The sequence below is a fragment of the Leptonotus elevatus genome, chromosome 1 (genome assembly GCF_054856555.1).
Source record: "Leptonotus elevatus isolate MCC_2025b chromosome 1, RoL_Lele_1.0, whole genome shotgun sequence".
In the NCBI taxonomy this organism is placed as follows: Eukaryota; Metazoa; Chordata; class Actinopteri; order Syngnathiformes; family Syngnathidae; genus Leptonotus; species Leptonotus elevatus.
Genome location: NC_141239.1, coordinates 47,226,912 through 47,251,030, shown reverse-complemented (window position 1 = coordinate 47,251,030; position 24,119 = coordinate 47,226,912). Strand labels below are relative to the sequence as shown.

Sequence of the window (24,119 nt, the reverse complement as noted above, 5' to 3'; positions counted from 1 at the left end):
ATGTGCCTTTTCACTTCATATCATAGCTTCTCTTTCGAAAACCTGGTGACCAGTGCTTGAACCGACCCAGAAAGGGGAGTGGGTAGGAGTGGGGGTAGTGATGGGTGGGGTGGCTGTCTCTCTGCCATGGTACATGACCACTGACAGACGAAGTAAGGAAGTGCGAGTGAGGAACGGCAGTCATGATTAATGTGGAGGCTATGTACATCCAAGAATATCTTCCCATTGCCCTCCATCTTAGCTAATGTAACCTGCCATATGGGTCACTCATTACAGCCTCTGTGAGTGTGTGATGTAGTATTAGACCATTACTCCTTGGACAGTCCCTTTTGAAAATTCAGTTAAATCAAATGTATGAGAATAGTAAGAATTCTAGCTGCAGCAAGGTGGCATTAGGGCTGAGCGATATGGACAATTAAAAAATGAAGAAAAAAATATATATATATATGGCAATATTTTGACGATATTCTACAAAAAATCATATAAATCTGCACTTGCTGCACTTGCTTTACATATACACAATAATTATAGACAGCGTTTTTGAACAACAGCGCTTGTTTATATTTTAATGTGCTTGATACATCTTCTGCAAAACATTTTACAACGGCAACATTTAACAATGCAACTTTATTATTATTTCCAGGCTATATAGGGTGTTTTCATAATTTTTTTTATGAATCTTTGTCAATCGAATTAATTGTATTATTCCATAATAACAGATCTCATAAATGGTAAATGAACTGCTTTTTATATAGCGCTTTTAACTACACTATATGGTGCCCAAAGCACTGCCTGCCTGTTTACTACAGCAGTCAGAATGGGGGGGGGGATATTTTTTTAATATATGGTGATGGAACAAATATACTGTAAGAGAGAGTGTGCATCCTGCATTTATTGTAGACATTATGACAACAAATGCAGCCACATCCTTTTGACAGGCAATTACCGAAGTTGTTCTGCACGTGATATAGTGACAAATGTAGCTATGATGCGGAGTACAAGCGTGTAATATGAAGCCAATATGGAACATTCGCTCCACTTTTACTCGCTTGCATAACGGCGGCGTTTGTGTGAGGCATCGCCACCGTTTACTTGCATTGTCAATGACAGTGTGTGTTAGCTCAATGCAGTGAGGGTTTTCTGATTGTGTTTGGCTGTTTTACTTATCGGCACACGTTACGATGTTATTTTGGTCTTGTCAACCCCAAATAATTTCCAGGTTAGGAAGGTGGACTTAACGAGACTTCGATTCCATGTTCTCACTTGTAAACACTTTCTCTCGTCTTCTTTGCGCCTTGCGCCGCTGAGTCGCGTGACTGAATCCTGCCCGCTGATTTACAGAATGAAGACGTATCACTTCGTTCTCTGCCGTCTATGCACGCTGATTTCTCCTGCTTTTCACCCAATCAATTGAGCCGTTTTTTTTCCCCAATTTAGATTTTATATTAAAACTCGATAATGGCAAATTGGACAATGTGAAAGCCAAGTTGACGATCATTTCGATGACGAAGATTATCGTCCACCCTTAGGTGGCAATGCTTTGAGGTTTCTTATTGTCGCTCAACTTTTCTTCTTGGCTTATTTTCTTGTATGGAATTGATCAATGGCATGTTCGAGAATGTGAGGTAAAATTGTGTGCTACGCTAATTAGGGATGTAACAATAATGGTAATATGGTGATATCGCCACAATATATCTTTGCCGTCATGTCACAATATTAAAAGTAGGGTTAGGGTTAGGGTTACATCTGTTTAAAAAGTCAGGTTGATTTCCATTTGTGCAGTTCTAGCACTCTCTGGTGGCTAGTTTTTTAGTGCTGTTTAATTTTCACAAGGCATGTTTTGGCCCTTCTGTGTTTAAAATCCACGCTAATGATCAGATGAAGGGGAACGTAATATGCTTGTAAATTGAGTCAATATGTGGAGGAACTCAACATGTGCGTGCATTTGCAAGTATGAGCCTCAATATTAAGTGTTATTAGAGATTTTAGGATGTTTATATGCATTGCTGTAATGTACAAAAGCAAAATATTGCAGTTTTTTTATAGTATGAGCTCACTTTTTTTTTTTTTTACAATATTGTGACTTTTTTTGTATCGCCAACCTCCCCACAACATCGTGATAATTATTGTATTGTGACCTTCATATCGTGATAATATTGTATTGTGAAGTTTGGATATCGTTACATCCCTAGCGCTAACGTGAAACAGCAGCGATGCTGTTGATTCAGTCTGAGGGTTCGAGTTATCACTAGAGATTTGTGGGAGTCGCTATAATTTATTATTTCAGAGACTCCTCCAGCAGTGGTGATTTCGTGGTCAGAGGAGGACCAATTAATAATAATAATTTTAACATTGTACAGATTTTTTCCCCCCAGCATACCATTGTTTGGTGGGGACTGCATATTTTTGTGTGTGCCAGTTTTTTGTTGATAAACCTGCCCATCATGTTTTGATTTTCAGAATATCATCATAATCAATAGCATGGATCAGTTGTCAATGCAAAAGAGTTCATCTTTTGAACTTTAATGATACTAATATACTAACAAATGGTCCGTTGCCCCTTCCCTTCTCAGGTACATGATGAATGTGACGTGGGAAGGCAGAGACTTGTCTTTCACGGACGATGGATATCAAGAACATCCAAAGTTGGTGGTCATTGTTCTCAACAAAGAGAGAGAGTGGGAGAAGGTAAGAAATGTGTGTTTCTGTGAGAGCATTAAAATATGTTTTTTTTGTGGTCATTACTTTGATTCTTCAATTCCAGAGGTGTTACACTTTATATTTTCAGTTCTGTAATTGTTATTCTAAATGATTTTTAAAATGTTTTAGCCAGCTTTAGTCATCACTCACCAGTAATTCTCAGTTGTCTGCATGTGTTGGGCGTCATGTTTCACTTTTCATTGTTTCTCTTCATCATTACTGTTTGTTTCTTGTATAAGCAGATCCCATCAACTATCGCCACCTTCAGAAACGACAAGGAAAAAGGCATCACAGCATCCCTGTTTGATTGACAAGTTATCTCAGAGAATCCCTTTGCAAGAGAAAAGAAACGTAACAAACGCCAAACCTCACGAATGCAATGTGTTATTTAGTGACCCTTCGCTGAGCAATGAGCTCATTTGCCATCAAGCCTATGGATTTCCTTAACTAGTTAATGTGAGCGAGCTTCCCTAATGAACAGCCACTGTAAATCGCTAAGTATTCTCGCCATTGTAATGAACTTGAAATGAGCGCCATGCATCTTAATACCAACGTCCGACTGCTTCTTGCCTGCCTTAAATGCCTCATATTTAATAGCCCTGTTGGTCATACTTAAGGCTGGCTGGGGCTGAAAGACTACATTCGAGAGCTGCGTAAATAAACCGCAAGATTTGACGATGGTAGCAATGATGACAAGATGGGATGAGGACAAATGGAGGTTCTATGGTTTTGACTCTCTGAACTTGATTGGGTTTAAATGTCCCTTTATTTTCTTACTCTATTGCTTCTTTTCCCTCTCCAAATACCTAACTCCCTTTCCTCCTTTTTATGTCGTTTCTTACCTACTTGTCTTTTTCCTCCTTCCATAACCCTTCCAGCCTCCCATCCTTCTTCCTTCCTAGCAATACTCCATTCATATTTTCATTCCTTCAACCCGTATTCCTTGCTGTCTTCTTTCTGAGCCTAATGCCTACCTGCTGGTTTTTTATTCTATTTCCTTTGCTTTCCTTTTCTTTTCTTTCTTCAGTACATTCATCATCCGGCCTGATTCTCCCTCCCAGTGTTACTTAGGCAGGATTTACACCGCAGGTCCAAGTGACAAATTACGATTTAAAGTCATCTTCCCTGCCCAAGTGGCACATAGATATGTAAAGAGCTACATTGACTGTACCTCACGCACCACATGTACAAAAGACAAAATTGCACGTAAACAGTTATGCGCGAGCACCAGGCAACGACAACATGGAAGCAGAGGTGCCACAACAGGGCATGCAAAACAGGCAATTGCCTACGGTTCCATACAGAAGGAGCCCCCATGGGATATCTGACATTGGCCCATATCAGTGACAAAGCACTGCTTTACCAATGCAATGTGAAGCTGTCTGTAGCTCTTACATATAGGGCCCTGTACAAGTGGTGGAGAGCTGGTGGGCCCCGCCTCCCACAGACAGCCGATATGGGTTCACATCATTGACACAACTATAACTCCACCCACCTCCCCTGTGGCTTATTGGAAACCCCACATTGTCAGATAGCTGATTATTATACACATTTGAATGTGGCCTGATTCTGATCTGAGCGTACCCAAACTGTGCAATTTGAAGATAAAACATTTGAAATTTGTGATCTATTGAACCGTGTAGTGTAAATATACCCTTAATTGGTTCAGACCCTTCTTTTCATTTCATTTGCTCAATATTCCTTTCCTTCCTTCCTTAGTCCCTTAGTTAATTTCTGAAATCGCTCATTTTGCAAATGTTTTGTTCTTTCATTCACTCCTCTCTTCTTGCTTTTAACTTCTTTCCATCTCATCATACCTCCACTGTGCCTACCTTCCCTTCACTTCTCTGGCTTTCTTTTCTTCCCTATTATTTATCCCCTCATCCCTTCGGTCCTCCTTTATTGAATCCAAACCTCGTGCTTGCCCTCCTTACTTGCTGTCTTCCTCCCTTCACATGTAATTTCTTCCTTTCTTCCTCCCCACCCTCATGCATACCTTAATGTCCACCTGCCTTAATCTGCTTCTCCTTTCTTCCTGCCTCCCTTTTTCCGCATTCCTTTCCTTTCTTTCCATTACTTCGTAGTCCCAACCTCCCCTCTTTTGCTTCCTTATTTCTCTTGTTCCTTCCCCCTTCCTTAATAGGCCAAATAGTACATGTTCGCAACAGCTTGAAGCTTTTGTTGCGCCTCTTTATTGGGGGTCTGCAAGAGTCAACTCTTCATACATGTGCGTATATTCACCACTACGTCCCTTTTACATCGTGTGTTACAATTTTCACTATAGTTTGCCGCAACGTTTCTATACCAAGACTACCGTTTCCATATTTCATACTGACAAGCGCCAGCCCACACATGCGCACACATCTTCCTATGTTGATGTGCTGTGAGGAGAGTGTTGCCGGCCTGTGAAATTGATCCGCACCACTCCGCCGTGTTGCAGAAAAGAGGCAAGCGAAACAAGGAGGCTCAAAGGAAACATAATTGGGAGCTGATGTCACGTTCTTTCTTGCTCTCTGCCTGCTGCAGCCGTCCCACCCAATGCACCAGGAGTCGGTGGCACGCAGAGAAGAAGGAATTTTTAAGATGATCAAGAGAGTGAAAATTCAGAAAGGGCACAAAAATATGGTTATGCACTAAAAAATATTGCATGAGTCACCCGCCCCCCCCATCCCCCCAACCCCCCACCCCCTTGGGGCATAGACGGAGAAAGCAGGGGAGTCGAATAATGGGGAGATGGGGGAGTGATTGAGGCAGACAGGCAAGGTTAGGAAATCGAAGTAAGTGTAAGATTGTAAGATTGAAGTGTTTAGCTCTCCATCTCAAAGAATGAGAACAAGAAAAGCACTTTAATTATTCTTGATTAAGATGTCATATTACATTTGACAAATTATTTGTAGAGGTTGAGTGTTAGGTTTGAATAATTTCTGACTTCTCAGAAAAGTTTAGAAGATTGAATAAAAGTGCTTTAATAAATGTAATAACCGTTGTATACAGTATATGTGTTATATCATTCATCCAAATTGCAATCATTTCTCATAGAATATTTTAAAGGCACCATATTATTTTGATTGTTACTGAAATTAATTAATTGAACTAAGACCTACTATATTATTTGTTTGAATATATTATTATTATTATTATTATTATTATTATTATTATTATTATTATTATTATTATTATTATTATTATTATTATTATTATTATAAGGGATGGGCGAGAACCAGTACCAGGTATCGGATTGATACTCGGCCTTATTTCAATGTATTTGGAACAGGACTCTTGTGGTGATTTTACAATCAATAAATGGAAATTAGACGTTAAAAGAGTAATACATTTCATGCAATTTTAGGGAAAAAGCTATATTGGAATATATAGGCCTTTAAATGTATCTGCCATTGTTTTTGGGAGGAAATGATATGTATCAAAAGTACTAGTGGTATTGGTATATGTAGGTACAGTATCGGAAACTAACTTGTACTGATATCGGTCTGGAAAAAGTGGTATCAAACCTTTTTTTTTTGGGGGGGGGGGGGTTCCGATAACTTCATTAACCTAAATGTATCCACGGATTAAAAGCAGGACTTTGTTTGATTCCTATTGATGAGATGGTATGTGTAAATTGATGAAGGAACTGCTGCAGCCAGTTTGCAAAATAATGATTTCAGACAGCATGGGATTTGTGCTTGAAAAATCTTCAGTGGAGACAAATGCGCAAAAGCCTCTGTGCATATGCATATGCACACAGATGCACATTTCTTAGTCGATGAAGACAGCAAGGGTTTATGCATCTTAATAAAGAAAAATGTTAACTAAAAAAAACAGATCAACATGGGGGAAAATTTCTCTCACTGCTCCACTTTATCATCTGCTTTCTTGTTGCCCTCGTTTTCACATACACTTTGCACACAGATATGCACGTGCTTCCTTCCTTCCTTCATGCAGCTTTCTCTGACTCTCTCCTCCTCTCTCCCTCACACACACATGCACGCACATACACAGAGCAAGTGCAGGAGAGGAAGCGCAAGCTCTATTTTCTCGACATAATTTTGTCTGACAGAAGTGACAGATATTATTTTATGACTGAATGCTTTTCCCCACGCTATTAGGGACTCTTTCTCCCATAATGCAAATTGCCACAGCGATAACTCTCGCAGTGAGATGTGCGCGCAGAAGGTGCGCCGTGAAAAGCGCTCTGATCCCTTGTTGTCTTTAGCGTTCTCGCTCTCGTGTTCAGCAGGGATGCGTTCGATTGGAAATGTGTTTGTCGAGGTCAAACAACGCACAAGAGCAAAGAGGAAGGATGGTGGAAAGAGAGCAACAGGGAAGAAAACATGAAATGCTGGCACAGGCGGCGCGGGAGATGACATGATTCAATGGCTTTTTCAGCATAAGACAGGTTGTTGTGAGGCAAATCGTCAACACGTCTCCTTCAAATATGCACGGGCGTGGTGATACACTAAGATATCAGAAAGCAAGAATCCGTCGGGGTCCCGTCATCATTACCTCCATGTGGCCTCTGTGTCACACCCTTCTGCTCTCCAAGCACTGTGTGCGCGTAATGGATCGGGTCTGGAGATTCAGCAGTCTGCTGCGCGCTCAGTCAAATGAGAGCATCTTCTTTTTCTACTCCCCTCTCGACATTAATTTATAACCCTTTTTCTCTAATTAGAGAGAAGTCGAGGGAAAAAAAGGGAGAAGGGGGACAGGAAATCGCACGAGTTGCTGAATTCAGCTACTTTGCCGCATCCGTCCTCAACCTTTCCAAGTGTAAATCCCACTGAGATATGAAATTTATTCTGAATGTTGTGAGGGTTGGTATTTCGAGCTCAATTGACACATGAGAGTGCGACAAATAGTCACAACTGTTTAGGTTACATGTATAACTTACCATCTGCTACATTTGGTCCACGAAGGTCTGTAGCACTATCATGCTCAGTTGATACTGTCAGAAAAATATTCAATTACTTTTGTTATTTTGTTAGCGCATGGGGGTAATCCAAAACGCCTTCAAATCATTCTACACTACTGCAAACTACCACTACAGTAAAATGATATGTTGTTCAATGAATAACTCTCTGACAAAGTTATTATAATCATTTAATGGTATTATCTCTTGCATACAGTATGTTATGTGACAAACATTTATTAGATGTCAGTAGATTGCCGATGGGTACCTGGCTGGTAAGTTTACTGTGCATAAAGTTCTGTATTACCAGGCGTCTTGCATCGTTGCTTTACCTTCATTATGTCAACAAATAGACACCATGATTATGGAATACAACACATTACATCTTACAGAAAATTAGACCGTAATTCATTTTGCTTGACTTGCTATACAAGACTGTTTGATTTGTTGTTGTTGTTGTTGTTATAATTATTATAATTATTATTTTAGTCGTATTAGTGCCAGAGTTAGCTTTGTTGTACAACAGTCCAATAATATTGATCATCGCACACACATTGACATTACATGTGCTGTTTGTCTTAAATGTGTACATATTAGTGCGCGCTGACATGCAAATTGCAACAAAGAGGAAACAAAAGCAGCCTTACCCTGGTGAGAAAAGGTGACATACAAGAAACAGCGCTCATGGCACCTCAGTGTACTGTCCAAAACAATCAACCCTCCCCCTACTCACACACACACACTGAGAGGTGTCTACGACAGTTGACTGAGGCGTCTCTAATCCCTGTCAGAGGATAGAAAACCACTCAGAGCAAAACAATTAAAATGCTAATTTCACTTCCTACACATGACTTGCCAGGCAGGCTAAACAGCAAAGTTAAAGAGTGTATGTGTAATAACCAACATATGAGTATACGATCAGAGGGGAAAAAATCACAATTGCCCCCCTCGCTCAACCCAACAACAACAACAAAAGTATATCGTGTGTGTTGAATTCATCCAGAGATGGTAAATAAACCTCACTGCTGAATAGTCACCTGTGTAAGTCTGTACACAAAATGACAAACCAGCCAATGCTGACTACAACTGCATTGAGAAAAAGAGCATGTACGAGACATGCCTTTTAAATAGAAGGAGTGAGCGAAAGCAACGTTTGCCTTTTTCTGCCTCCTGTAGTATTAATAATTGAAAGCGGAGCAAAGCCTTTTTTTGCTTTGTGCCGCTTCTTTTCTCGCCTGCTTGACACCAACATAAATCAGCATCATATGCGCGCACACATGCTACACATTGTCAGGTATGTGAGGGAAGAGAGCATCCATAAGGGAATCTATGACATTGCAGCTCTGAAAACTTTACAAACTATTGACATTGACATACAATGTTTAATCAAGGTGCCCCTGATGATCGAAACTATAAAACGAGGTGTCCGAATCACTTTTATGACCTAACCTTTAACTTCAGTTAACCTCCCTCCCGGCCCAAAAATGTTGATTTCAACACAGATAATCCCTGACTGCTAATGCTGCGTGTATCCTGCACTCCTTCATCCCCGCAGATGGGGAAGCTGGACAACGGCAGCCTGACACTGAAGTATCCAGTGTGGCCACGCTTCAACTCCTTTGGCGACGCTGAGCTTGACGACAACCACTTGTCCATCGTCACGTTAGAGGAGAAGCCATTTGTCATCGTGGAGGATGTCGAGAGGCTGACCGGTACCTGCATGAGGAACTCTGTGCCCTGCAGGAAACATATCAAAGAGTATGTGTGACTTTTATGTTTCTACTTTTAGCAATCCTGCGTCTTTGTCTATGTGTTTAATCATCACGGCCAATGAATTATTTGATAAGCATACTAGAAAAAAATAATCCATCCTACTTTGCCTTCGGCACTGTCATTATCTTGGGTCTGTATGCTTTCTTGTGTTCTTTTCTGGGAATTACAGAACGATCTATGTCGAAACTTGCCACCCAAACAACACACACACAAAAAAAGCCTGAACTCAGCAATTGACTTCCTCTTTTCCAATTTTCTCTCTCCCACCACTATATTGCCTGTGTCTTGCCAGGCTGCATTCTTGAAGGCTCACACATTGTGAGTGTGACAGTGAGTGTGTGCAGCACACAGTGGTTTGGATGATACGTAATCAAAGCGTTTATTTGATGGCGCCACACTATTAGTTCTTACCACTGCAGCACACACACATGCAGGCTCTCTGAAGACTGTTGCGCACGCTACACACTTAAACCTATCCATGTGTATGCAACATTACCGACTTAACGACACACATGAATGCGCATACACACGCTCACACAAACGCAGCTGATTAAGTTGTAATGGAGTCCCAGGGAAGAGGCCGAGAGAGAGATTTTCCTCCAGAATCACTGTGAAGTAGGGCGGAGGATAATGCATCTCCAAGGAGCGACACAGACGCACACACACACCCACACCCACACACACACACACACACACACACACACACGCACACGCAGAGTCAATCTGATATACACTCGCTTTTGCCACATGTCCACTCACACAGTGCAGTGGATTTGTGCCTCCCATAGCGCAATTCCCACTGAGGCATCCGCAGTGGCCATTTGGAGGAAGAGGGGATGGATGCAGGGAAGTACACAGTAAGAGGGGTGTTGTCGGGATGGGATTAGGGGGCCACAGGGCCATTCATGCATGCAGAATCACAAATTCACTCGTCCAGGCTGGGCCTAAGAACAACCTACATACACATGACTACGCTGCCCTCCCTGGAGACCCCTGAGGCCTTTAGTGGTTCTATATCAAGTTGGCCTGGCAACTTCACAAAGAGCCTCCATAACGTCACATGCTCTCCACCGGCTGTCGAAATGTGCCCACTGCGATCATGAGTGCAGCTATCACAGGTCTGGACTCTATGTTAGTTCTGGACCTGCACATGTCAACTTTCATGTCCTCATTTCTGTTACATCAGACTAGCTTTCACTGTATTGTTATTAGTATCATTTAGGGATGGGAGAATACTGATACCAGGTATTTCTAGATATTGGTAGACATGACGCCTCCCATACTGGTGGCCTTGGCATACTTGTCTGACAGATGCCCATTAAGATACCGAATATTTTGATTGGGACTTTTTCTGGTCACTGGATTATCTGTTTCATTTAGTTTACCGGTATTCATTACAATTCATTTTATTGTGCGTTCTATACAAAATGTGTATTTTATGAACACATGGGGAAAAAAAGTTAATAGAAAATTGTCAGTCATTCTATATATGTTATTATTTATTCAGTGTCGGTACTTGGTATCGGTATCAAGTGTTCGTACTGATATCTATCGGTCTGAACAAAAGTGGTATCGAACATCCCGAGTATAACTAGTCATCTATACACACTGAAAAAAACAATATTGGAACAAAAAAACTAATTCAAAATCAATTCTAATCTTAATATTAAATAAAAAGAGCAAAAAAAAAGAGTGTCCCTTTCATTCAGATTTATTTTAAATTCCTGGAAACATCAAATTAAAATATATTGTAGAAGCAGGGTTAAAATATCCTATATAAACACAACACAGAACAACCTAATCTGAAGGGGGTTTACAAATATACTGCATAAACCTTTCAACATGCACAGTGGGATTTTTTGCTCCGTGATCTGATTATGAGCTACATAAACACAAAGTTACCTTTTATAAACATGATGTCTTAATGAATATCATAGTTTGAATTCATACAGGAATTACAACTACATTCATAACGGGGGAAAGGGGCAAAAACATGTCATTGAAAAGCAGCCAATCAAAGTGCTTTAAATACCAACACGCATCTTGTCAAAGTTTTGAAGATTCTCCTGGTTACACTGCTCTTCCTCTTACCACTTTTTAAACTTTTGCATCATGACAAAAATAAGAAGAGGCAAGAATCCCGTTTTGTTTGAGATTATTTTTGACACATTGACAGCAAGTGATTTTAACAACTGAAGTTTTCAGCGGAAGCAAGCCATGGCTAGCGTTTTTTTCCCCTCCTCATTTCTTCTCCAACACAACATAAATCCTCCAAAGTGACAGTGTTCCAATTTCGAAGGTAACTGCAGAGTCATGATTCAATGTATAAGACTTTTTTTTCTCCTCCCATCCTTCTTTAAGTTTTTCTTAGGTCGCACTTAGACAAGGTTGTATCGTCCTAATTAGCACACATCTAAAAGTTAAATGAGAGTCCCAGGTGGCAGAAAGTTGATGTACAGTTTGTGTGCACTCACAGATGGTGCATGGTTTGAGGATACAGTGCCATTATAAAGTCCATATTTAGTGAGTTAAAGTTAGAAGAAAGGTTGCCCATTTCTTAATATGTTAAGTTAAGATGAAACTGCAACTGGAGCATTCAGTGAAATGATGTCTTTTTCATTGTGATGATATATGTTGAAAATGTTTTTGTTCATTATACGGCATTGATATGAAGTGACTGCATTTTCCCTCAGCAAATTCAAGTTGCATTTACATCGTATTGACACACTTCAACACATATTCTTCTTTAAATTATTATTTCCTTCTATCAGAACAAGTGTCTTATTAACAATAATCAATCCAAAATACGGCAGGTACTTGGTTTAAAAGTTACCTGTGCTGGTTTCAATCCGTTATCTAGTTGGCAAACGCAGTAGATGTTCACAATCGTCTTTTAATGTGATATACTGCACGTTTGTTTTTCTGCAGCAACACAACTGAGGCTGGTGGGACATACATCAAGAAGTGCTGTAAAGGCTTCTGCATTGACATTTTGAAGAAGATAGCTAAATATGTCAAGTTCACCTATGACCTGTATCTAGTAACCAATGGCAAACATGGAAAGAAGATTAACAACGTCTGGAATGGGATGGTGGGAGAGGTAAGATAAGAGGCACTTTTGACTTTAACACACATCTAATGGCTAGTAAATGTTCTCAGGTGAGCAAGACAACTACATAACGGTAGTTATTGCGACACAATTATCTTTAAATAATTGCTTTAGTCTGAAGGTGAAGTCCCCGAGGTCAATTTAAGACAGCTAATTAAGCGGGTGTATATATTTAATGGCAGTCATTGCTGTCTTGAAGATTACAAGACATTCTCTTTGCATTTCAACTGACTCCAACTTAGATATTGATATTCTATCTTCACTAGTGTTTAGGAACTAGCTGTACAGATAGCTAACAGCTTCTCTAATAAAAACTGGATGAAACTGCAAAACTGTAATATACAAAACATAAGGAGACATTCCAATCAAGTTATTTAAAGTTTAAAATAATATAAATTCACACCATTCACTAAAATTAGCTGCAAACCCTACAAAAAAATGATAGTTTTTAGGCGTTAGCATAATGCTAATTTACATGGGCACTACCATAGAAATGCTATGCTCACTAGCGCTTCCATGGTAGTGCCCATGTAAATCAGCATTACGCTAACGCCTAAAAACGATCCCCTAGTAACTTATGTCACATTAAAACTTAAAACACTATCTAAAAATCCGATTCAATAATCTAGTGCAAGCCAACAGTCCCGAAAATAATACAGACACATATTTCTGGAGCCATAATTAAATACTAAAGGGTGCAACACTCTGGATTAGATGTTTAGCCATGTAGGAGCATTTCTTAGAGTACAATGCACTACGGTAGCACTCAAGGGTCAAAAAACATACAGAGGGCAGTACAATCGTTTTTTTTTTTGTGGCAGTCTAATAAAGAGTAAATAACAAAATATTTTCAAGCACAATTATCAATCTTACTTTTATTGAGGTCATTGTTTCACAAGTTGCTGCAGTGTTGCACCCCCACTGTAACGATATATTAAAAAAAATCTCTTTTACCTACATATAACCCCTTTCCTATTCCTATTCTTTACATTTCACATGCCTCCTAAAATCTTTACTTTTCCATCATCCTTTTAACCTTGCTCACCTCTCTGCCTTTATCATCTGTCCACCAACCTCCCCTGCCCCTTCTACCCACAAAGGTGGTCTATAAGAAAGCCGTCATGGCCGTCGGATCTCTGACGATCAATGAGGAGCGTTCTGAGGTCATCGATTTCTCCGTCCCATTCGTGGAAACTGGTATTAGCGTCATGGTGTCCCGTAGTAATGGAACGGTGTCCCCTTCAGCCTTTCTTGGTAAGCATCATTTCATGTTTGTATGTTGTTCAATCCCACAGAGGATTGTTTAGAAGAGATGTCTTGTTTCGGGTTTGTGTGAATATGGAAGTGTCATCGTTTAGGTGAGTGTTCCCTGTGATACAAAGCTGACAACACAGCCTAGTTGTGTGACCCCACAAGTCGATACTCGCTGTTCTATCTGCGGGATTGAGCTCAACACTTACAGTACTTGTTTGTGTACACGGTGCCTCCTGAGGCTAGACATCATATATTATTTTTAACAATACCTTATATGTTTATCTATATATAGAATACATAATATAGGCTATATAAAAAAAACAACTTGAGGAACAGCCTCTAAGGCTGGTATGAAGACACGCGGCCAGCTGATAGGCATAGAAGTGCAAAAGCTCACAGCTCAGTCTTATGGCTGCTCATGCCAGCGTGAAGTCTCACACACACTTAACATGTATGTAGCACACTGTCGTGAACGTGGCAATTAAAAGGGCTTTGCTGGAACGCCCCATGATGGCCTCTCGCCAACGCGTTCTTGCTCACAAGCGATGCAGCCCCTCTGCCATACATTATAGGCTTGCTTTAATCTCTGCAGTGGTGTTCTTGGCTCAGAGGGAGGACAGAACTGCTGACACCAGGGCTTCCTACGCCTCCTCACACTGTCAAACCAGAGATCTGTCTGCGTATATGCGCGTGACGCTCGCGCACACATACAGGGCTTTGGGGTTTAAGAGGGGTGCCTGCAAACTTGTTCAATGCAGCACTTTACTCAGCAGCTCATGTGCGTAATTGATTTCCGCATTCAGATCATGGAAAGTAAGAACGAGACGGAGCATGAATCACAAGAAGCGATATGTAATGTTTGAAATTGTGACTCAGCGGCTCTTATTAATACTAAATCCCCGTCATCTTATGCCACTCTTGTCCTCTCTTAGAGCCATTCAGTGCATCAGTTTGGGTGATGATGTTTGTGATGCTCCTACTGGTGACTGCAATGGCTGTCTTCATGTTTGAATACATCAGTCCTCTCGGCTTCAACAGAAACCTGGCGCAGGGAAAAGGTACGCCTGCACACCCAAAATAATACACACTCATAAGATTGAACACACTTTATCATGTCAGCAAGAGCAGTGACGAGCTTTAACATGACATATAAAACCGAATACATCTTGAGATTACATTAGGAAAAATCAATCAATCATGGATACATGGTTAAAATATTACAGTCAATGCGGATCTCATTCTGCTTCATTTTTTACAGCAGCCATGTTAACATCAAAGTCGTTAGGTCTAAATTAATGCCTGCTACTGGAGCTGCCAAGTAGTAAAATCATGTTGCCTAAATTATGCCTCTGTTGCTTGCTATGCCACATAACAATCTTGATACACACGCTAGGTTGATCTCATCACACTATAGATTGATATTTCACAATGCACAATGATGAATACAGTACATTTCTACTATTGTCATAGAATATACATCACTCCGTTGCTCTTATTGTCCCTCCGTGTCCCCCCCCCCCCCCCCCCCCATCAGACCCCCACGGTCCCTCCTTCACCATGGGCAAAGCTGTGTGGCTGCTCTGGGGTCTCGTCTTCAACAACTCTGTCCCGGTACAAAATCCAAAGGGAACGACCAGCAAGTTCATCGTGTCTGTGTGGGCCTTCTTCGCTGTCATCTTCCTGGCTTCTTACACCGCCAACTTGGCCGCTTTCATGATCCAAGAGGAGTTCGTCGACCAAGTTACAGGGCTTTCTGACAACAAGGTAAAAGAAAGCGAGCTGTGTTATAATAGCCATCCATCCACCCATCTATTTGCTAGGATGATTATTTAAATTCGGACACTTTGAGCCAAGTATACTAACCTGAATTTCTTTAACCAGTCTGATACAAACCATGTTTACCCTTTTGGCTAACCGTTTTTCTATTTCCTGTTCAGAAATGTGCAAATTCACAATACTAATTAAGAGTCTTTGTGTAAGAGGCGATATCATGTTTGAAAAAAGAAATACCGTTTTTATTTATTTCCTCTATTCATGTAAAAGAAAGGTAGAAATGTAATATTTACTATGTCTGGTTCATACAATTTACAATTTAGATGTTTTTCAATTGTTTTTTTCTTCTTATCGGTTCCATCTTCAATGAGATTTTGTCTTTGCATTTTTTCTTCCCACACTTTGCCACTTATGAAGGGGTAAAAAGTATTAGAAAAGTAGACATATTTGACATGAAGAAGACAGAAGGTCAAGCCAAATGTATTTGACGAAACAAATGAGGAGTGAGTGAAAAGAGAAAAGTAGATGAGATTCAAGGTGCAGTAGAGTGTTGTCTACTGACTTGTGACAACGTTCAAGGAAGAGGTGCAGGGATGGCGACTGAGGAATTGTCAAAGACCAAGACACTCAAGAAGATACAAGACAACAAGCGGACAGATATGGGCCATGTTTTGATGGCTGAGGTAAGGAGAAAGGAAAGGCACATGGGGGGTGAGAGCAAACAGGATGTAGAGAGGCTGTAAAATTCTGGGTAAAAAAGCTATTGCTGAGCAGGACTGGACAACAAACTGTGTTTGACCTGCAATATGAAAAGCAAAACTCACCTCAGAGCTCCTGGTCAGTGATTTCTCCTCCACCTCACACACCCCAAAAAATGCTTTGGAACAAAAGGTCAGAAATCTACTCACCAGAAAATAAGCTTCATATGTTTTTTTTAAAACTTACAAAGGTTACACAGTGTAAGTGTCTGTTTTTTTTTAGCTTTATTTGCACAAATCCTGAGCAAAACAGTTTTTAGTGCAAAACATTGACACACAAGGCTAGTCATACCTACATTAGTTTTTCTTTTCCGTTTTAGTATCTTCTTCATGGACATTTCAGCTTGTGGCGTTACTAGTCACAACACTAATCTAAAATTAAAATTATGTACAGTATGTGTTTCATCAAAACGATTGAGTGGTTGAACTTAATGCCCAGATGCAAACAATCTCAAACAACAGTTTTTTTTTCTCCGTATAAAAATCGCAACCGATGATATTTGTCTGGTGATATTTGTCTTTCCAGTTGAGCTAAAAATTAGAGTAATATTTTTATAGAGGAAATAATTCATGTTTACTAGGCTGCAAGTATCCTCTGCAGTCTGTCTTATGAATACCCTCCAGCTTGCTGATTGTTAGAATTCCCCTCCGTGGAGCCTATACCGTGGGATCATAAAAAGTAAAGACAGCAATGCATTCCGGTTACTGTAGATTGTTCACTCTTTGAGGATTGTGGTTTCTGTAAACACTACCCTTTTGGGTGCACTGCTAATCTCAGGTTAATCATATGAAATAAGAGAGGGGTGGCAAATCTTCTTTATTGTATTTACATCTCGGTTATCTCCATGAGGTTTTAATATATACCGATAGGCCACAACATTACAGGTATACTCACAAACTTAAAGTCAACCTATTTTTTTTTTTTATTATTATTATTTTTTTTACAGTTATATGTTACTAGTCTAAATATGGCATTTTGGTTAATATTGCGTTACTGGAATATGAGTTAAGCAGCAAATTCCAGCCGTTTTTATTCATTTCAGGGGGGTGTCCATTTTACCACTTGCTGTCCACTGAAGATGACATCACAGTTGCTCAGGGCTCAGGTAACAACCAATCTCATTGCAGCTTCAGAAAACAGGTGAACTGTGATTGGTCGTTGCCTGAGCCCTAAGCAACTGTGATGTCATCTTCAGTGGACAGCAAGTAGCAAAATGGCCGCCCCCTGAGATGGGTAAAAACAGATGGAATTTGCTTCATAACTCATATTCCACAATTGTAATAGTAATCAGACTATCATGTTTGGACTAGTGAGGTCACATATAACATATTATTGTCAAGAAATATTCAAGGTTGACTTCCACTTTAATGAGATTATACACAAAAAGATTGGAAGTCGGCAGTTGAACCTTGTTGCAGCCATTGAAAGTTTTTGTTTCACTGCAACCCTTTTAAAGCGTTCTAAATTGGTAGACAACAGACAATCTCAACATAGAAAAAGGCACAGACAGACAGTGAGTCATTTGCTTACATAACAGCAGCACTTGCATAATAAAATAGAAGAAAGAAAGTAGACCAAGGCGAAATGAAAAATCCATTAAAGAAATGTTATGTAAAATGAGAGCAAAGCAACACTGCGAAGCAATATTCATTACAAAAGCAAAGTGGTCATGTCTCACTTCCTTAATTATGAGGGCAGAATTAGTTGTGGAATACTTTGACAAATAAAAAGGTTAAAATACGAAGTGCTTTTTACCACTTATTGCCCGAAAGATGAACCCATTTCTGCTTGAGCTCTTTCTCATTCTCACTTTTATTAGCAGTGCATTATACTGCGATCTGTTCCTCACCATTTCACCCATGAAGCTAAAAGCTAGCTTGTTCGCTACGGCTGGCTTTTGACCTCATCTCAGCGATTCCATTGCCATGCAGGAAGAAAATACGAGGTAGAGAAATAATAGCGTGGAGTGTATGAGATGAGAGTGTCTCTTGAGAGCTGATAGTCGTAATTCCGACATGCACAATGCGTGACAATGAGACCAATAACACATGCGTACATGCACACTAGCAAGCATGACTTATCAGCAAAGCTGCAAATTGATCACGCAATGTACATGTTTACAGGCAGAGAGCTTGTGTAACACACAGGCTAGAAGCTCAGCCAAATTAGTTTTTTTTTTCATAATTAGAGAAAAGGAAACCTGTCAATAATGAATGTTTGTAACTAAAAGTGATTAAAAAAAAAAATATATATATATATAAAAAAGTATTTTCAACCAATAGGCCTACGTGCAGTTCAACAACGTACGATCAAATACATTGAAAATCACTCATGGAATTCCCCAAGGGTCTGTGCTAGGCCCTAAACTATTCCTGTTGTATATCAATGATATTTGCTGTGTTTCAAACCTACTTAAAAGTGACTATTCACCGATGACACAGTGGCTCTCAGAAATATACGCTCAATGTTAATGGCATCAATGGAGACATGAATGTAGTAAACTGTAAAACCAATTAGACTCACAACACGCCCAAATCAATTTTTCATGCCCTCTCTTTTGTATTATATGTTGTTCTCTTCTACAGTTTCAGAACCCATATGCATACTCACCCCCATTCCGCTTTGGCACGGTTCCAAATGGCTCTACCGAGAGGAACATCAGGAAGAACTACCCTTCCATGCACCAGTACATGGTCAAGTATCACCAAACAGGAGTACAGGATGCTCTTGTCAGCCTAAAATCTGGGTATGAAGACACTGTATTTGAGTGTTTATGTGTCTGTAAGGTCATCTCGCATGATTTGTCTAGGAAAGCGTAAACAAGTTATGTTACTGATTACAATCAAATTAATGTAAAAAAATAAAATCATCAATATAGTCATAACTACGGAAGCGTATTGCATTCACTTGAAAAAAAAAGTCCTGTTTTTCTGACTAATTTTTTAGGTGAGCTTTGTTTTTGTTTTGTTTTATTGAATATTTTTTCCCTGTTTTTTTGAGTAATTTTTGTTCTGTTTAAAAAAAAATCCTGTTTTTCTGAATATTTTTTTTCTGAGTAATTGTTCCCTGTTGTATGAAAAAATTTTTTTTCTGTTTTTCTGAAAAAATTTTTTTTCTGTTTTTCTGAATTTTCTTTTTTTAAATAGGGGTTTCACTCCCTCAGAGATTAGAGAACAAGTCACAATACAGTATACACATTCATTCTTTTATTGAGAGCCAGTAAGTAAACATGACCATCTTATTGCATATGGAGGTATGCGGGAGCGAGTCTGCAACAAGTCACAGTTCAGAGGTAAAAAAAAAATATAAAAAATATTAAGAAAAACAGAGCTGGTGTTCTGTTTTACTGAATATTTTTTCTGTTTTTTTAAAATATTTTTTCCCCCTGTTTTTCTGAGTAATTCTTCCTCCTATTTTTCGGAATATTTTTTTGACAGAAAAAAAAAATCAGTAATACAGAAAAAAATATTCAGAAAAACAAAAAATAAAATAAAAAATACTCAAAAAAACAAAGCCCCCCCCCAAAAAAATTGTCAGAAAAACAGGAGTTTTTTTTTTTAAGTGAATGCAATATGCTTCTGTACATAACTGAACATCAATGAGCACATATATATGCACACCCCTTTAATTATAAACACAAAAAGTTTCATTCATAATCATAAACATATTTTTAGATACACATTTCCTTTTGTACAAAACACAATCTAAATTATGAAGAGGAACGGGCTCTCACAAAAACAAAGTGTGTGTGTGTAATTGCACGTCTGAATGAGGGTTTGCTTGCTGTTACGTATGTGACAGTTCCTGTGAGACTGGGGATGAATGAGACTCCTCACTGGGAACAGCAGGGTCTATTTTTAGTGCCTGGTCTCTATAATGCGACTGGCTGCAGTCGGTGTGTGTATGTGTGTGTGTGTTAGGATTGGGGGTGTTTAAGGGTTATAACACAGCAAACCAAAGACATATTGGAAGAGTGGAGTGGTTGAATTAGATTAGAGGTAAAGATGGTGAGGTGAAAAAGAGAGAAAATGGAGGTGTGGACTCATCCCACCATCACATGGGAAAAGGAAGAAAGGGGAGCATGGGGTCGTGGGAGGTGGGGTGCTCGAAGTCAAGGGCAAATCGTCTGATTGGAAGAATTGAAGGATTTGAGGAGGGCTGTAGTGTAAGCCCAATAAAGTGGAAAAAAAGAAATGGATTTAATAAAGGGCGACAGCATAGATAGAAAAGGGAAAATTAAAGATTAGGGTAGATTAGGAGGAAGACTATAGCGTGAAAAAAATAATAATAAATAAATAATGGTGGCTTTATAGATGATTTCATAATCTGCTGTACGTCTTTTTCCTCTCGTCAATTAGTCATGAGTAAATCATGAGCTATTGAGATCACTACTGTACTGTATCTGTGTCACACGTATCATATCGCATATACAGTACAATGAGTACACACAGGCAAAGCTCCAAGCAAAAGCCTTGACAAAGTAAACATGTATGCTCATGTGTATCTACACTCAAACAGCTAACTGGCGGGTCTGCGTATGCAGTAATTCCCTCATTGATAATTCTATTTGGCGGCATTAGCAGATGAGCAATGCTGCGGCATTCAGCTGTTTAAGGCTCGATGGCTGGATTAGCGCTGATCACACATAATGCTGACAGGCTTTACATGCGCAATCTGCTACAGCTGCCAGAGCCAAAACTATGCACAAGGGGAGTTATAAATCATTTGATCATACTTTGAAACCTAAGTCGCTTAAGATTTAGGAAAGTAAGGAAAACGTGTCTTTTTTTTTTTCAAACGGACACCAACTATATGAGAGAATTCAGTCAAGCTTGCTGCTGACAAGTTAGAATTTCAATATATTTGTTTAAAAATACACCCTAGTTGCATTTGATTAAATCTTTTTTGTAGAATAATATTCTAAGTGGGATAGATTTAAATGTCTCCATCAGCAAGAGATACACCAACTCTAATCACAATTGAAAGGGGAAAAATACAAATAAGTAAATGTTCACAATTCTTATGTATTTCCTTATCTTGCAATTATTTCAAAATGTAGTTGAATCTGAGTGTCAGTCAAAACATTTCAACATAATCTCTTTGAAAATAATTAATGATGTGCATTGGTTGCTTTGCATAACAATTTACCATAAACATTTTTATGCAAAATAACACAGATAGACCATTCAAGGACCTGCCGCCTGTGTGTGCGTGAGCGTGTGTGCGTCTTCATTTAATATGCTTGGATGTCCTTGAAGGTGACATCATCTTGACGGCAGCATATGTTGCTGTAAAATGTGCTGGTTTTGAATTGATTGTGGTATCACAGATGTGCCAGTTCCCTTTCCCGAGAAGACCCCACCTGACTTCTGGACATCATAATAACAGCCTGGATGGTGTGTTTTCTCATTGCTCCTGACCTTAAGCAATGGATCTGACCACAGTTCCTCACAATTACACAGTGAGAAGAAAGTTCATCGCACATGGCCCTGTGCCCAATATGTTTACAGAGCTTCGCTTTCCTCAACTCAAGTGGTTATCAGTTACACTTTAGAAAAATCTTCCACGGCTGTGCATGGATCAACATAGTATCTTCATATTCAACTCCCCACCATGAAATTTCTTCAGCTTCATTGATCATTATTTTTTAATTATTGCTTACTTGTATAAATTATCCAAATGTCCATCACCCACAACTTTCGGTAAAGCTGTGCTATCTCACATAATGCAGTACCAAAATCACTACGGTGCTCGGCAGTTTACCACTGCAAATTACAGCATTATAGCTAACGCATGTTGTTATATAAGAAACATTAAGTGCACCTTAGGCTACGTTCACACTGCAGGGCGTGATGCCCAATTCGGATTTTTTTGTTAAATCCGATCTTTTTATGTACCGTTCACATTACAAAAACAAATGCGACATCTAATGTACACGCCCGTGATGCGACTCGCAACACCTAAAACAACGTCACGTTGCAGTGTTCACAGAAGTAACCTGACTTTCAACGTTTCATCGCCAGCCAAGCCGCCGGGGCAAGCGACTTTTATCAGTGTCATATGCGAATTTAGCTGTGCCAACGCACGCTACAGATTGGTGGACTGGTGGACTCGTTTCGCGGACGTGTTAGGAGTTCGATTCATGTGTCTTGTCTGCATAACTCCTCCCCGCGCTCCTGGTTGGTGGACCGTTTTCACGCTCGCTCCTAGTTGGGTGCTATCCTCGGCTTCCTCGTGCATCAGTTTTGATTGTGCTGTTTACAAACAGTAGCAGAAATCCGTCTGACTTATTTTTTTTCATCTCATGTCGCCAGAGTAATGAGGTTGGAAGAGGTAATAGAATAGAAATATTTGGAGGAAATTAGGGGACACTCCTCGACCTCCTCACTTCATTGAGGAGTCTACCAAAGATGACGTCGCGTCATCGCCGTTCGTGAAGAACCGTCTGCAGGGCTGAATTTCTACTATCGCCACACATGTCAACTTTATGCTTCATGTTTCAAATGTGATTAAATTAAAGACAAATAAAAGTCTCCCTTCCAAGCACTCTCTTCCGCCCGCGCAGAGCGCAAATCAGGATTTTGAGCGTTCACAGTGCAGACGCATCGCATACATACCCAATTTATATCCACATAGGAAAAAAATCGGAATTGTACCGTTCACACTGCATTAAAAAATCAGACACTTGTGAAAAAATCGGAATTGAGCTGCAGTGTGAACGAAGCCTTAAACATTTACCTAATGTGGTGCATGGCTGATAAGTTAATATTGCTTTTCGATATTGTCATTCACAACTCTTTGGCTTACCTTTACTCTGAAAGGGAAAACTCAGCATTAAGGAACTTTTGAGAAAAAAAAAATTTGTTTTATGCCATCTATCCATTATAGTACAAATTTATTCCATGAAATGTGCATGCTCTAAAGGGGGAGGTAAACCGTAAACAATTATTGACAATATGTTATATGTCACCTCACTAGTGTGAATATGACATTCTGATTAATATTACATTTGTGGAATATGAGTTATGCAGCAAAATCCAGCCGTTTCTATTCATCTCAATGGGTGGCCATTTTGCTAGTTGCTGTTGACTTAAGAAGACGTCAAAGTTGTTCAGGGCTCAGGCAACGACCAATCATAGCTCACCTATTTTCTGAAACTGAGTTGTGATTGGTCGTTAGCTGAAACCTGAACAACTGTGATGTCATTTTCACTTGACAAAATGGCCGCCTTCTGATATTGATAAAAACTGATGGATTTTGCTGCTTAACTCAAATTCCACTAACACAATACTACCAAAATACTGTATTTAGACTAGTGGGGCTGCATAGAATATAGTATTGTCAAGAATTTTGTGGGTGTTGACTTCCCCTTTTATGTCTTTTTTTTTTTCTCCAACTCAAAATATTTATACCCCACCACCACTTCCCCACATTGAGTGCACCACAAGCCTCCGTGCTTGGCCTCATCACCAACTGCCTCTGTCATCCAGGTCCACGGCTATGACACTCAACTTAACGTGTGATTTTTTTTTAGGTGTAATTTCAAAAAATATTATACAAAATAATTGTTCTTATTAAGTTTTATGTGTGATGCCCTTCCCTTGGGGATTCTAAAAGGCTCATTTAAATAAAATATTAGTTTAAACCACCAAATGTATTTTTACTTCTATAAAATAATGTGTTTTAATAGTCAAACACAATCACATATACTTTCGCACTTAAGACTGGAGACCAGGGGTGGGCACACTTGCTGGGCCGGAGTCCTGCAGGTTTTGGATGTTTCCCTTCTCCAACACAGCTGATATATGATCAGCTCATCAGCAAGCTCTGCATAAGCTTGGTAAC

General features: G+C 39.6%; 1 protein-coding gene across 1 annotated transcript in view; it reads left to right on the top strand.

The window, feature by feature from the left end:
- Window positions 1-24,119, top strand: part of grin2aa (glutamate receptor, ionotropic, N-methyl D-aspartate 2A, a) — a 143,233-nt gene that overhangs the window by 106,990 nt on the left and 12,124 nt on the right. The window contains exons 5-11 of the mRNA XM_086061170.1: window positions 2,574-2,688; window positions 9,162-9,364; window positions 12,308-12,479; window positions 13,589-13,742; window positions 14,675-14,800; window positions 15,277-15,506; window positions 18,860-19,020. Coding sequence (XP_085917296.1) covers window positions 2,574-2,688; window positions 9,162-9,364; window positions 12,308-12,479; window positions 13,589-13,742; window positions 14,675-14,800; window positions 15,277-15,506; window positions 18,860-19,020 — 1,161 coding nt within the window. The remainder of the gene's footprint in view (window positions 1-2,573; window positions 2,689-9,161; window positions 9,365-12,307; window positions 12,480-13,588; window positions 13,743-14,674; window positions 14,801-15,276; window positions 15,507-18,859; window positions 19,021-24,119) is intronic.